At 55.6% G+C, this 15,301-nt stretch overlaps 1 protein-coding gene across 8 annotated transcripts in view; it reads right to left on the reverse strand.

The window, feature by feature from the left end:
• The window catches only part of SRCIN1 (SRC kinase signaling inhibitor 1), a 63,928-nt gene that overhangs the window by 28,970 nt on the left and 19,657 nt on the right, over positions 1-15,301 (reverse strand). For 5 of the 8 annotated variants that reach the window (XM_036222102.1, XM_036222104.1, XM_036222103.1 and 2 more), the window contains 3 exons: positions 10,364-10,665; positions 7,158-7,256; positions 675-698 (listed from right to left, as the gene is read on the reverse strand). In XM_036222102.1, the coding sequence (XP_036077995.1) occupies positions 675-698; positions 7,158-7,256; positions 10,364-10,665 (425 nt within the window). Of the gene's footprint in view, positions 1-674; positions 699-5,029; positions 5,122-7,157; positions 7,257-10,363; positions 10,666-15,301 lie in introns of those variants that run through there. The other 3 variants (XM_016164764.2, XM_016164766.2, XM_016164763.2) reach the window with 3 other exon arrangements.

A 15,301-nucleotide genomic window follows, 5' to 3' on the forward strand; every position in this document is an offset into this window, starting at 1 on the left:
GCAGTCTAGCTTCCCTGGGCCTGGTTTCAGGGAAGATGGAGGAGGTGCCCAAGGGTTCTTCCCCAGGGTTCCTCAGGATGCCCTTGGAGGAGCAGACAGCCCTCCAGCTGTGGATAGTCCTAACCCTCAAGAGGAGGCAGGAAGGCATGCATCCCTGAGTTTAGCATTCCACCTGAGCAACAGGTTTGGAGTGCAGAGCTGTGACTCTCTTGCCTGGCACTGACCAGCTCCCTATAGTGGAAAGCAAGAAACGGATGAAGACCCATCATAGTCACAGGACCTCCCTGGAAGATGAAATATGAGTTCAGAGAACAGGGCCCTAAACAAGATCATGGGGTCCAGGACCCTGCCTCAGAGCCAGCAGTCTCTCCAGGCTGGGGAGGTATCAGGCAGCCTCTCATTCCGAAATGCCCCTCGTGGCCTGGGGAAGCCTGAGGATCCCCAGCTCAGATCCCCAGCAGGAGCGGCCCAAACGCCCATGTTGGATCCAAAAGTCCCTGGCAGGTGAACCCAGACTCTCTTAAAGCAGCAGCCACATCCTGCAGCCCCAAGGCCCTCCACCCATACCAGAAGATCCCGTGCAGATGCACACCCCTGTGCAAAGCATGTGCAGGGAGGGGCAGGGCGGGAAAGCACATGCAGTTGCCACGGAAGCAGAAGCACCACACACTGACCTTGAAACTCCAGTAGTTTGGCTGCTGATGGAAATAAGAGAAGAGATGGTTATGAGGGGCTGGGAGGAGAGCATAGGGGCAGGGGCTCAGCACTCAGCCCTGGGACATGGGCCCTCCACCCTCCCAGGAGCAGGAAGGATGCTATGCCTGGTTCATCCCCTTCTCTACAGACACCCAGGATGGCCCTGAGCCAGTGCCAGGCCTGCCAGTGGGAGCAGGAGAGAGCCATTCCAGATGATTACAAGCCACACATCCTAGTCAGAGTAACTGTCCTCAGAGTGTCACAGGTGGGAAAAGGCACAGATGACCATGATATGGGGAACCCACGAGATACTGGCAGAGATGAATAGGAGCAGCAGGGTCAGAGAAATGGCATCTGGTTGTGACGGGCCAGGGAAAACTTCCTGGAAGAGGTGGCATTTGATCTAAGTCTTGAAAAATGAACAGCTCAGATTGGGTAAAGGTATGCCAAGCAGAAGGGTGGGCGTGGGCAAGTGTCCTGGGGCAGGCAGGCAGAGAATGTATTGAGGGAATTGTCAATCTTCTAGTTTGGCTGGGGTTTAGGGCCTGGGAAGGTAAAAGATCAGGCTGCAAAGCAGGAGCTGGGGCCGGATGAGTGGGCTTAAATGCTGAGTGAAAGTATACAGACTTGACAGGTTGGACCAGCAGAAAGTGAGTGAAGCAGAGTGGGGTTGGAACCAGACCCCAGGAGGGTAGATGGGGCAGGGAGTAGAAGAGGGAGTCTGGGAACCAAGGCCCGGACAGGGTGGCCTGTTACTATGATGGACCCGGAGTATAGAGAAAAGTGGACAGATGCCAGTCACCTCACAGCACTGGGCAATGGACGGGGAGGCTTGAGAAACAGAGGGTGCTGGGGAGACTGAGAGCCTTGGCAACACCCTGTGGTGTTGGATAAATAAAAGAGGAGAGTTCCTTATACCCCTAGAATGGGGGGCCTCAGATTCCTCCTCATTTATAATAACCTAGGGCAGAAGGCCCTTCCAGATGGCTAAAGACAGGAAAGAGTGGCCCGGAGGCTGGGCTGGTTCTTGGCAAAGCTGAGGGCACCCTGCTGACCGGTGCCAGCCTCAGCAGGAAGACAGAGGCAGCAGATGGCCTGGCCCTGGGGTGCCTGGCACCAGCAAACAAGATTCCCCAAGCCTCAGAGCCATTGGCAGCGGAAAGGAACACTGAAGGCCCCAATGGGAGAAGAACACAACACCAGAGTGTCCTGGGCCACGTGAATGCTTCAGTGACAAAGAGGAGTTGGACAAGGTCTGAGTTGAGGGGTGCTACTGGGATGGAGGGTTTCCCTGAGTTAGACCTTTAGGGTGGGAGTGATGCCAGGCTAGGGCTAGGGTCAAGAGGTTCACTCGCCAAGGCTATCCCTATCCCCTCCTCTCCCTCCAGCATTGACTCCCAGAAATGCAAAAAATAGCTATATGCCAGGCAGGTGAAGGGGACAGCAAAGTCTATGCCCTAGCTAGTGCCAGGAACAATTTATGGCCATGTGCCACTTCCATGGGTGCCAGGGGATGCCTACAAGTGCCGAGGGGAGGGGCCGGAATAACAGGCTATAGCCACAGCTGCCTGTGGCCTAGGAAAAGGGAGGGGGAGCAGTGGAGTGGACATGCTGAGGGTAAGCAGAGCCAGGCAGAGGGTACAGAAAGGTTTATGATGAGAATCATATCTCCAGTCCCAATAGTGATAGATTAGAAAGGTGCCGTCCCTCATCCACCACCACCATTACACTGTGTACACATGGGCCACCCATAGTGCCTCACAATACACAGGCCCCACGCCAAGGTACACACAGACTTTTAGACATCCTTGATAAGGACATCACCACAAGCACACCCAGAGCAACAAGACACACCCACAAAGGGACACAAGCACTTAGAGAGAAGCCCTCTGTGGTTAGACACAATACCAGAAACAAACTCAGACAGAGATATTCATGCACAGATCACCCCTACTCACGCAAACACGCACCCCCCACGGGACCCCAACTTGCTCACACACACTGTCACAAGCACCACTCCAGTCACAGAAACCCACAGGGTCACAGAAACACACAGTGCCATGGATACCTATTCACACATATGTATGTACGTACACATACCAGCTGCAGAAACACAAAGGAGTGCACACACATACAAAGAGGAAGTCTCATCCCTCATTTCCTACCTCTAGCCAAGTCAGGTGCCTCTGGCCACCCTGACCATCGTCTCTGACATTCGATGTCCCTGACATAATGTGTCAGGTAAGAGGATAAGATGGAAGCCCTCCATCCACTCTCTAGAGATTCAAAAGAGGCAGAAGACGCCCCACCTCCCCCAGCCCCCAGTGTCAACACATCCAACTCAGTACGTGTAGATGGCTGGAGCCCAGCTTGTGCTTCTGGAAGGGAAACAGGAATGACACCTGTCTACAGCCACAATGGCTATGCCCTCAACAAAAGCCTGCCTTGGGGTCCCAAGGCTGGACACATCTACAGGGCAGTCAGATTTGGAAGGGAGAGGTCACAAGCTGAGGCCAGTGAGAGGACCCAGTGGCATCGGGAAAGGCCACAGCAAAGGCCGGCCAAGTCCCACTAGAGGGTAATGATAAAGAGTTGCTGCATTTGTGCTTGGAGAACTGGGAATGAGACTGTGATCATAGTCCTGAGACTTTGGCCTATAGAGCACACTGAGTGAATCCTGCCTTCCATCCTCTCTGGAAAGTGGGGGAAATGATCCTCTTCCATGCTGGCCCCACCAGGAATGAGACAGTCTCCTGGCAACTCAGTATCCTTTGGGGGAAAACCATAGCGGGGAGAGATCCTTGGGGATGCTGTCCTCACCCTGTCACTCTCACTTTCCAGGGTGTTAAACCCATAGGACAGCCTTGGGTGACAGCAGAGGGCTCCTACCTGTTCACTAAAGTGGGGCTCTCCCCATCCAACCTCTAGCACCATTTACCTTCTCACCCTCTTCCTTGTTTGTCTGTTCCTCCTGCTGTGCCCATAGCAGTCCCTCAACAAATACTGGACCATGAATGGGCGCCAATAAAATGGGACCAGCCCACAGGAGGAAGGAGATACCTCTGAATACTCTCATCTGGCACCACTCCCTCCTTCCCCTGGCAGCCACGCTGCTCAGTCTTCTAGGCCCTTTCTCTGGGGATTTCCCAGCACCAGGAATCCAGTCCCTCCCAAAGAGGGCAGAGGGCAGGAAGAGCCCAGGAGAGGTCTTCTTCCCCAGCCCAAGCAAGAACCTCCAATGCCAGGGAGTTGTCTCCCTCCCTCTACTCAAGGGAGAGGAGTCTCCCCTTCCCAGAGGATAGTGAGGAGGCAAAACAAAAAGGAGGTTTGAGCAGGAGAGACCTTGCCACTGTGATAACTGTAGGGAAGAATCTTAAAGGAGCCTGTGAAAATGAGAGGTGTTCCAAGAGGATAAGATGGAAACCCTCCATCCAAGGCTTTAGAAGGGGGATAGGGGAGAACTCTGAGACCTAAGGAAGCAAGGCCAGGGAGTCCTCGAACTCCCTGGAGGAAGAGAAAACAGCTTCTTCTCTCTGGGGGCTTGGGAGTTAACTCCCTCCCTCCCCCATCCTAGGGGCCCTTAGTGGGGTTCTTCCCTCCGCTTGCAGCTGGTCCCTTCTCCCCCATGCTGTGCCCTGGGAGGGCGGGGCTGTGCCCTCTGGGAGCCTCAGCCCAGCCAGAGCTGAGGTCTCTCTCCTCCCCTGAGCAGACATCCCCTGTGGGCTAGGTGAGTGCGTGACCTCCTCCGTGACCTCGAGCCCCTACAGACACAGCCTCCAGACAACCAATGGGGTCACACAGCATCTCCTTAATCCCCTCGCTCTGCGTGCACTGGCGCACACACCCACCTCTCAACTCCTGTGAACACGCGTCCACGTAAACACCGCCCTCCTGGCTGGGGCTATGTAACGCGCCCCAAGGGCGCCACCTCCCACCACGACGCACTGGCACGATCCACCCCCAGGTATGCCCCTTGGCACCCTCACCTTCTATCCTTTCCCAGTTCGGTGGGGGTGGGGGGCGGGACCTGCGCTGCGCCGGGAGGGAGGGGGGAGAGGGCACACCCCGAGAAGGTCATGACTTTTGGAGGTTGGAGGAGGGGGCTCCCGCAGCATTTCGGGGTGGGGCCCCGGCCCACGCGGAAGGCTGCGAGTGCAGTGGGGGAGGGGAGGGGGCGTTTCTCAGGGATCCAGAACCGCAACCGCCTGCACACCCACCACCCTGGGACGGCCCCTCGGAGCCGCGGAGCAGGCCTCCCCACCTCCGTGCCCCCGCTCCCCGCAGAACCCGAGGCGGCGACCCCGGCCCCCGCAGCCGCTCCTTTCCCTCTTACCTGCGGCCACAGGTGTATACGCGGGGCCCCCAGCCCCAGGTCCCGCGTCGGGCGGGGGAGGGAGGGCAGCCCCTACTCCCACCCGCCTGGGCTCTCCCCTCCCCCGGCCGCCTCCGCAGCCGCCGCAGCCGCCGCTGCCGGTGCCCTTTGCTGCAATGCGAGAGCCGCTGCGAAGCCGGCCCGGGCCCCGGTCGCCTCGGTAACCGCGACTCCACCTGGCGCGGCGCGGCGCGCCGCCGTGCACATCCTCTCTCCGGCCCCCTCCCCCGGCGCGGCCCCGCGGGCGCAGACCCGCCGAGGAGCGGCAGAGGCTGGTGGCTGCGTCGCCGCGGTCACCCGATACGCCGGCCCTCCGCCCGGGACTCGGGTTGCAGAGGAGGGAGGGAGGTTAGACAGCCTGGTGGAAGCGGGGGAGGGGCTGCGGCTTGGAGGCTAACCTCTGGTCTCCTCCCAGGGTCCTCTCCAGCCCCCCATCCCCCAAAGATCTGGCCTAGGGTGGGGGGAGGAGAGAGTCCTGCTTCCTGACCCGCCACCCTCTGAGCCCACGCACGGCCTCTCCTCACCAGTCTCAGCTGTGCACTGTGGCCCTCTTAGTTCCCCCATGACTCAATTCCTAGACAAGTCTGGAAGGCCTAGGATGCCTGTTTCTTTGGCCTCTGATGCTGCTCTGCTGTGTCTCTGGCCCTGCTCTTTACAAAAAGGAGCCTCAGACTCAGCTGCGGGGAATGCAAAGTGTGATAAGCACTAAGTATCAAGTGATGACAAAATTCTGGGCACAGCCACTTTTCTCAGTAATTCCAAAGTTCTAGGACAAGACCCCTCCAGGCTCTGAGATGTGGGCAGGCCCAGAATCCCCTGACCTGGAACAACTGAGTTCACTAAGTCCAGCCTCACTGCTCTTCATCGCCCAAGCCCTATCTAGCCTCAAGACACTCCATCTAGGGAGGGCCTCTGCATGCCCCAGGCACAGTGCACCTGTCCTATCTGCCCCATTGCCATCCCTGTCCCAGCCCCATTTTAACCTCCACACATACTTGGCCACTTAGGACAATTCTGGCCCACTTGCCATCCAGCCTTGGGGGAAAACACATCTTTGTTCCCCAACATTCAGTCAGGATGGAGCAGAGAGCTGGGGAAGGAAGTAGGCCGAATGCCCTGTGAGTGATGTCAAGCCATGCCAATCTGTTGTTAGACTTGAGTTCACTCAGCTAAAACGTCTGGAGCCTTGCCCTTCCCTAGGCAGTCATATTTTTTCTTTTCTTAATTCTTGAAAAAGTCAAGGTTTGCCGCCCTTCCCCAGGGAAAGCAGGGTGCGTGAGGAAGTGAAGCTGGCACCCATGCTATCCACTGAATCCCCTGCCTCTGCACCTCCTCCATCTCCTACAGCTGAACACCCTCAAGTCCAGGCCCCCTTGGGCTGCCCTTTCCCATTACAATGCTGACTGCCTGGCCCCTCCTTCCCATCTGAGCCTCAGATGCCTATTTTTCTTCCACGGCAATGTCCTGGTCTGAGCTGGGAGCCCAAGCCCTGTCTAAGTGTGCCCCTGTCTAAGCTGAGATACATCTTTCTGTCAGGGAAACTGAGGCTTGATGGGGAAGCAGAATAAATGTCCAGATGCCAACATCCTCTTAAAAATGTGAAACTGAGCCTTCGACATAGCAAGAAGGGTGGGAAAGAGACATCATGAAGAACTTCCTGATGGTAACACATCAGGGGAAGGTTGTGTCTGCTCAGAGATGGAAGGTGAGGTGGGGATAGGGGAATGAAATGATCTACAGTGGGGTGGGAATTGAGTTCAGGGCATAAGAGACTCCTGAAAACTGATAAGAGTGAAGATGGAGGAGGGATAGCAGTTTAAAGGGAAAAAAGAAAATCAAAATAAAAAATTTTTTCAAAACCTGAGTATCCACCCTCAAAAATTTCCTTCCCTAAAGCCAAACCTTGCCACAGGTTTGGGGAGGGAATAGCAGGAATTGGGCAATCAGGGGGAGACCCTGAAAAATGGGACCCTACCTAAGAGAAAGGGATGCAAAATAAAAATACTGGATATCCCCCTTCCAAAAAAAATCCTCCCCAAAGCCAAACTCGCCGTGGGTTTGGGGGGTGGGGTGGAGGTGGGTGACTCACCTGGGCCGGCTGGCCAGCCCCGGAGGGGGCGGAGTCGCCATGGAGGTGGGAGCAGAGGGAGCTGAGGAGGCACACGGGGTCCACGGTCCAGCCGCCAACCTGTGTGTGCGAAGGGGGGGACACCCCATTAGGGGGAGCGGGCAGGAGCCGCTGGGGGCTATGATGGGGAGGAAAGGGCATTCCTGGGGCAAGCTTTGGCACAGAGCTCACACCACAGTGGGATCCTGCAACACTGGCTATTTCCTTAGCAAAGTTTGATCTCTAACTAGAGCCCTCAGTTTGTTTCTAGAAGTTTCTTTCCTGTCAGACTGGGGGCTCCCTGAGCCTAGAGGAGGGCCTTCCCTATCAAATACTCCTAAGGTCCTTTTCTTCAATTCTTGACTGTCTCCCTGTGCACTCTGCCAGGCGGCTGCTCCTCACCTCTTCCCTCCTCCAGCTCTTCATTCCCTCTTCACTGAAGATGTCACCCACGCGCAGGGGTCCTCTCCCCTGTGTGCCTCTGTCCCACAGCACCTTCTTCCCTGCCATCTCAGAGGAAGCAACTCTCCTCTCCCGCCCCAAGGCCACACCACACCTAAGGCTCAAAGCCCATCCCTTTCTGATTCCTCCAGGACCTTTCCCCCATGGCCCTCTTCCCCCTCAGCATCCTCAAATTCATTCATCTTCACTCATTCCACATTCACTGAGCGAGCACTACAGTTAGTAACCAAGCATTTCGCGGCAAGCGAACTGGCCCTAGGTCCTACCCACTTACACTCTAAGGGAGGGAATGAATGAATGAATGAATAAAGGAATGAATTTGAGAGTGAATGGCAGTGCTTTGATTCATTCACAGTATTTACTGAGTGCCTGCTTGGTGCCAGAGAACACGCCAGACACAGATGAGGCCCTCAGACGTGCCCACATCTTCTCTCACAGGCCTGCTGCCCCTTGAGGCTGTCTTCATCTTTTTCTGGCCTAACCTTCCCAGACAGGTCTGCAGCCAAGTGTCCTGTTCCCTCACCACCTTCAGTCTCCTCTGTAACTAGCCATTACCTCACCACACCATGAGAAACAAGCTCTCAATCCCCTCTGGACCCGTAGATCCTGAGCAGTCCCAAAGGCTTTCTCTCTCCCCATCCCTCTTGACTTCTGAAGTTCAAGGAACCCTTCTGCTGGGCCTTTCTCCTCTTCCTCACAATGCAGAACTGTTCCTGGTTTCCCCTTCCCCTACTATAATGGACCCTCTTTCCCTCTTGGACTCCATTCTGCCTCGGTGACCACATTTCTGTGCCCGGTCCCACATCTATTTTGTCCTGATTGTACTCAACCCTCCTCCTAAAGCTGTGGTCCCTTCAGAGTCCTGAGCTATACAAATGATGCCTCACGGACATTGCTTTGAGTACCCTACCCACTCCTCAAACTCATCACCCATATTCTTGTCCCCCAAACCCCAAACATTCCCTCCCAACACTCTCATTTCTCCCCAAGGCACCAACATCTCCCTGTCACCCAGGTTTTTCTGGCTTTGCCTCCTAGATCCAGGCAGCAAACAAGCCTTGCTCAGTCTTCCCTCCAACTCCCATGCTCTTCCCTTTGTCGTGTATGACATGTGCACTTCTTCCTCTCCTCCTGCCTCCAGCCCCTCTTTTGTCCCTTCCTATTCACCATGAAAAACAACCATGACCCTTCTAGCCACCACCATCTGGCCCCACTTTTCCAGTCTTCCCTCACACTTCCCTCCACCCCCACCCTGAGCCTTCTGCACCAGCCAGGTGGACCTCTGTGCCAGTCCCCAAACCAACTATGCTCAGGCCTATGCTCACCTCCCCTCCCCAACTCCTTCTCATCCACCCACCCTCTAAAACAACAGTCTCTTGATACCTACTCAGTCCTTTTTCATCCTTCTAAGCCTAGTTTAGTTACCTCTTCCTCCAGGAAGCTTTCCCTGACCAGGCCTCCCCACCTGATCTCCCTCTTCCAAACCCTCTCCCAACTGACTGTACCCCTGGTATTTAAGTTTAACCATCCTTTCACCCCATCGAGATCGCAAATACTCCTGCCCCTCCTCCCAGGCCACAGCAAACAGAGGGAACCCGCTGAGGGGGATCCTTCGTCTGTAACTCTCCCTTATCCCAAGTGGAACTATGCTCCCAGCAGGACTCTAGATCTGGGAAAAGGCAAAGGCCAGACAGAACCTGAGGTGACATCAGAGGGCAGATAAGGTACCAGAAATGCGCCTTGTGTCCTTGTTCCCTGCAGTGAGGATGGGGTAAGGACATTCTTTCCCTTCTCCAGCCACACCCAGAGGTACCTAGACAGGGAGGACAGAGCAAGACAGGCATAGGACTGACACCCCAAGTCTATTGAAAGGATGCTGATTGGATGTACTTTGGTCACTTCTCCCAAAGTGGACAATGCCTGAGTTTCAGCAGCTATCAAAGTAGGTACCTCATCAACGTAGAACTGTAAGCAGAGGCTAGTCCCAAGAAAGAACTTTCCTACAGACAAGAAGATCATACTTGGATGGAGAGATGCATCCAGGACCCCAAGGATCTGGGAGAAATTGATAATAAAAACATCCCTTCTCCCTTATAGAAGGAGATGAGACAGGTCCTGGACTAGAGGCAAGAGACCCAACTCCTCTCTAAGCCTTAATGATGGCAGGAGAGAAACCAAGGCACAGAGAGGTGGCCTTTAGCTCAAAGTCACACAGTGAGTCTTGGGGAAGGAAGGCGGGGGAGGAAAAAGGTCCCAGGAGTTCTAGGCTCTGTTCTTGCCAGGCCTGGGTACACATCAGACCCAGCCTACTGAAGGTCCCACTGGGCGCCAACTCCAAGTGTCTCAACCTCACCTCTGGATGGACCTTCAGGTTCAGAAGTCAGTCCCCAAGGTCTCCCCTCTTCCTTCACATCCCTCCCTTGGCCTCCAAGATATGCCTTCCTGCTCCTCTGCCCAGTCCAACAGCCTGAGTTGGAGGCTGAGCTCTCTCTGCCAGACCAGACTCCCCTGTTCCAAATCCCAGGACTGCAAACAGAGGTCTGGAGGCTCCAGAAAAGGCCAAGCAGGACAACTTCCCAACTCCTCCATTCCCCCTTCTCTGCCCCAGATGCCCCTCAGAATCTGAATGAGCCTGGGAGCAGAGGAGCTCGGGGTCAGGCCAGCTGTCCTGCAGGCTGGACGTATCCCCCAGCCCCGGCCCGCAGCCCGAAGCTGACCCCACTCACCTGCTCTCGCATCCTGTCTTGCTGACCCCGAAGGGCCAGGGCATGCTGCGGGTACTTGCTCTTCAAGTGGTCCATGAAGGCATCGCGCTTGCGGTCGGCGTCAGCCTTCTGGAGCCCGCTGAGCGCCTCCAGGCTCTGCGCGGCAATCACTGTATGCCGGCGCTCGGACGTGTGCACCAGCCCCACGTTGGAGAAACGCCGGCCCCCGCTGCCCCCGCCGCCCCCGCCCCCCAGGGTCCGGTACTCCCGCGGGTACTCGGCATCGTCCGCAGACAGCATGGGGGGGCTGCTCCGCTCTGGATCTGCGGGAGGGGAGAGGGGACACGGAGGGGGTCACTGTGCAGTCCGGCCTGGGGCTGCCCAGCCCCCATCGGGGTCACTTGTGGGGATGGATAGGACCACGCCTGGCGGGAGGGGACGGGGGAGAAAGGAGCATGGGGTGAGGCAAGGGCTGCCCACCCCCCACTAGGGGGCAGAAGGAGCAGAAGGAGAGCTGGGGTGGAAGGTTAGCCCAAATCACGAAGGAGGGCGGAGGGCAAGGGCAGGTGGGTTTGGAGGGTTAATGACTGCAGGTGAGGTGCTGTCCTTTGAGGCCAAGGAGGGTTTGGAAGTAGGGATCCCGAACACCTCTCTAGCCACACATCCCCTTTCTTTTTCCTAACACTAGTGTGAACAGGTATGGGAAGGGGTGTTTCCTTTTAGATGCTTCCCGAAAGATGTGGAAAGGAGCCTACGCTGTCTTCCTTTCAAGAGCATCCTCTAAGGAGAGATAGAGGACCCTAGCCTCCTCCCTCAGACTAGTATGTCCAGGACACACTTGTCCTATATGCTGGGGGTTGGTTGGCTTAGAAAGCAGCCAGGACTAGGATAGTGGGGGGGGGGGGGGGCAAAGGTCACACTCAGGGCTTCCCAGGGAGATGGAGGCCCGGGGACTAGGGCATAGGACCCTCTTTCCCCTCCCTCTCCAGAGACAGACAGATAGACAGACAGGAAAGGCTGGGCACAGAGAGGACAATGAGAGATGAATCTGAGACACATTCAGAGGCGAAAGAAAGCAGACAGGACGGCCTAAGCCTCCCCGCCGAGGCACTCTCATAACCCCTCCCCACCTTTGCTTTAGTCTCCTAAACACACACAAGTTCAAGACCTATAAGGGACACACAGGGGACAAAGGACAGTACAGAAGCAAAAAATAAATAAATAAATAAATAAATAAATAAATAAATAAATAAATAAATGGAGAAGGCCGGGGGTTGAGGTCCCCACCCAGAACTCTGAATCCCTTCCCCACATGCCCACCATCCCTGGGCTCCAGGCCTCCTCAGGCCCAGCCCTGCTGTCCCCCTCTTTCTAGCCTCAATGTTGACCTTCCCACAGCCCATCAGGGGACAGTGGTTCCAGAGTGTCACCCGTACCAGGGGTAAGAGCAGTGGCTGGGCTTACCTCAGCCATATTCCTGGGCATATAACAGACTGCTGTCCCATGTCCCCACAAGTCACTCTCACTGGGAGACAAAAATTTTCCCAGCATACCTCTACCCCCACAATCTGCCAGGCTCAAAACTGTACCCTCCAGTGTAGTCTAGGTTTGGGGTGTCAGGTACTGTGGCAGACACATGCACCCCCACACCAGGGCTGACTCACAAGGCCAACTGGGTCAAAAGAGGAGGCTGAAGATTCTGGGACCTAGCCAGGTTCCATCTAGCCCAGCCCCTCATCAACCCGCTCCTACTACGCCATTGTTCATCAGGCCTGCTGCCAGGCCTCAGTCACCTCCTGTCCACCAGAGAAGAAAAGAAGAAATTCAGCCACATTTCAGGAAAAGCCACCCCTCACCCAACACACACTCCTCCCTGAGCTATGGCTGAGACATGTACATCTGGGGCATAGAGCCCAAGAGGACCTGGTATCTCCCACCAAAACCAAGGGAAAAGTGGCTTCCATGGACAGAGATTTCTGCAGCCGCCAAGGGCCTGACTGACATTATCATGGCCCGCAAGCCTCCCAACACCCCTGCATGTATGTGTGTGTGTGTGGGGGGGGGGTGCGTTACTGTGGTCCTATTTCAGAAATGAGGCTACCGAGGCTGGAGAAGTCCAATGACATGCCCAAAGCCACAGTGATTGATAGAGGCCAGATTTGATCCCAATACCTATTAGGGTTTTCCCACCTTCTCCCCCCCACACTTTCCTCTCCAGGTGACAGGTGACAATTATTTATTGATGAAATACTGACAGCCTCCCTAGCATTAGGTGCTCTTTCTTACTTACCTGTTGTCTCCCTACCCTGATGCTGGGTCTGGGGTCCCTCTCTTCTCCCTCCCCCAGGCATCTGTCCCTCTCACCACGGTCACCACCCTCTGTTGTGTTTCCCGAAGTGAAGTCCAGACACACAAAAGATGCCTTTAGGGGAAACATTGTTTTATAGCTTAATAGCTATATTTTCATAAGGACTAGAAAACCCCCAGCCAGAAGGTTGAACTACTGATCTCATGGATATCATTCCTCAGGGTGGCAGAGAGGTAATATTTCCTTTCAAGTATATTTATTTAAGTTCAAACTGAGTAATGGAAAACATATCGAGTTAATATAGTGCAAGGTTCCCTGATAGGGAGGAAATTCGTGAAGACGGCTCCTGACTGAGTCCCTGTCCTTGAGGAGCTGGCAGCTTCCCAAGGTGGCCAGTGAAAGTGGCTGAAAGGAAGTAAGTGATCTGATAATCATCTAGGATGAGGTTGTCCTGGATACTGGAGAGACAGCCCCAACCAGAGTCAGAGGGCTGCCTCCCGTGACCCTTAAACTCTTCCTTCCATTCACCCTTGCTACCAGCTGGAGGTTTGCAACCTCACTGGGTGCAACTGGGCAGAAAAGACCCTCTGTGGCCAAGGACCTTGGACATTCCATAGCCCCCTCTTTGCCCAGGGGTCATTCTGCCCACAGCCTTGCTGCCGGAACCCCAGCTCTAGAGGCCAGCCCTGTCTGAGCCAGAGGGACCTCTCCCCTTGTGCCAGACAGACAGGCTTGTCATGCCCTCCTGGGGCTCTGGGCACACACAGGCACACTGGGACATGTCTCCAAGGCTCATCTGCCTTCCTGGGCCCAGAAGAGCTGCTCTTCCGCACCCTATCCTCCATGCCTGCACTTTCTTCCCTGGCTCCTGGGGTGACAGCAGGGCACCTGAGGTGGGACAGTGTGCCTGCCCGAGTCAGGCAGGGACTATGAGGAGGTCCAGGGTCGCCCAGGCTCTTCCTGGTTGAGTAAAGGGGCCGAGGCAGGGCTGGCAGGGAGTGGTCCCAGCTACTAGAGCAGGCAGTAGGCAGAGTGGAGGGGAAGCAGCTGCAGAGAGTGGACGTGTGCTCGCATGCAGCCCTACTGATGACTGCAGTCCCATAAATTTCACACAGGCAGCAGAGGTGGGGAGGGGGCGGCTGAGCAGGCTCCAGCAGACAGTGAGCAAGAACTAACTCCTCCCTGCCTCCTCCAGGTCAGGGGTGAGGCAAGAGCTGTGTCCTGGGGTGTACAGGGGTGGGGGCAGGAGAGACAACTGCTGTCTCTGCAGGGTAGCCGGAAAGATGGGCTTTGATTTGAAAAGCTTTAGAATCTATTTAGAACCTTCTGGATCCTTGGCTTTATTTAACAAAGACGGAAACTAAGCTGAGGAAAGAGGTGAGGTGCCTGTGTAACCGGGGTGTCTTTGCTCTCTGCCCTGTGCATATTTCCCTTCTTTCTGCAGGACCCAAGTGGGGTTAGGGGTCTCCCCTATTACCTTTAGGAGAAAGAGACCCATGGGGGCTCTGATGGCTCCAGCATGGATAAATTTCTCTGAGCCAGCCCAGGCACTTGAAGTCAGAGCACCAGGAGAAAAAAAAAAAACAAAAAAACTGGCCAGGGACACCCTGGGTTTAGAGTCAGCTCCTTCCCTCAGGGCCCCAGGCTAGCCATCATTTGGTTATCCGTTCTGTCAACAAGTCTCTTTCTTCTGGGAGCCTGAGGGTGCTAATCTGCAAGACAGGGATGTTAACCTCTAAACCCTGCCCCTGTGTGCTGCTGAGTGAGGAGCTGGCAAGACAATGGAAGTGAAAGTACATTGTTTTGAATTAAAGGCATTCCTGGCAGAGAGCTGCTGGGCCCTAGCCCAGCCTTCCCATTTCATTACCCCCGCGCCTGCTCCAGCCACCACCAAGCCCTCACAGTGTCCCTGACCCTCTCTGGACTGAGCAGCCCAGTGAAAAGCCCAGGAGATCGATTCCAATCTAGCAAGCAACGAACTCCAGGCACCGCGGCCCTGAGCAGATCGATGCTTCCTGTTCAGTGGCAGGGGAGCAGGGGTCTTGGGGCATCCGAGAGGACTTGAGTGAGAAAGCAGGACTGAGCTCTAGCGGGGCAGGGACATAGGAATGGAAAGACTGTGAGAGAGGCAGAGGCAGGGAGCTCTAAGGGAAGAGGAAGGTGGGGGAGGCCCTGGGGGAGGAGCAGAGTTGGGGTACACTGGAGAGGGGGTGGGTGTTAGGACTGAAGGCCCCCCTGAGGGATAGCGCTTGGGGGAGCCCCAGAGATAAGTTGGGGCTGGAAGCTTTACCATCTCTCCAAGGACCCTCAGTGTGCAAGGCCGATGATATTTTTGAGTCCGAGATTTAAACTACACGGAAGATGTCTGGGACTAGTGAAATCCAGCTCAGAATAAGAAGGAAAGGGTGTGGAAGGGGAGCTCTGGTCACCCTCAGCTCAGCCCTCCTAACCTAACCTGGGCAGTGGGGAAGGGAATGCTGCCCAGGCCAGGGGGATGGGGGAAGAGGCGGGAGCCCCCCAGTGGCCGGCTGCAGATCAAGGCGCAGGTGCTTAGGAAGAGGGTGACATTGCTATTTGTTCCACCAATTCCAAATTCCACGTTTATTTATGAGCCTGATTTATTTTTATCCTCCACTGCATTCTTCTACATG

The sequence above is a fragment of the Rousettus aegyptiacus genome, unplaced genomic scaffold, assembly GCF_014176215.1.
Source record: "Rousettus aegyptiacus isolate mRouAeg1 unplaced genomic scaffold, mRouAeg1.p scaffold_m13_p_6, whole genome shotgun sequence".
NCBI classification, from domain to species: Eukaryota; Metazoa; Chordata; class Mammalia; order Chiroptera; family Pteropodidae; genus Rousettus; species Rousettus aegyptiacus.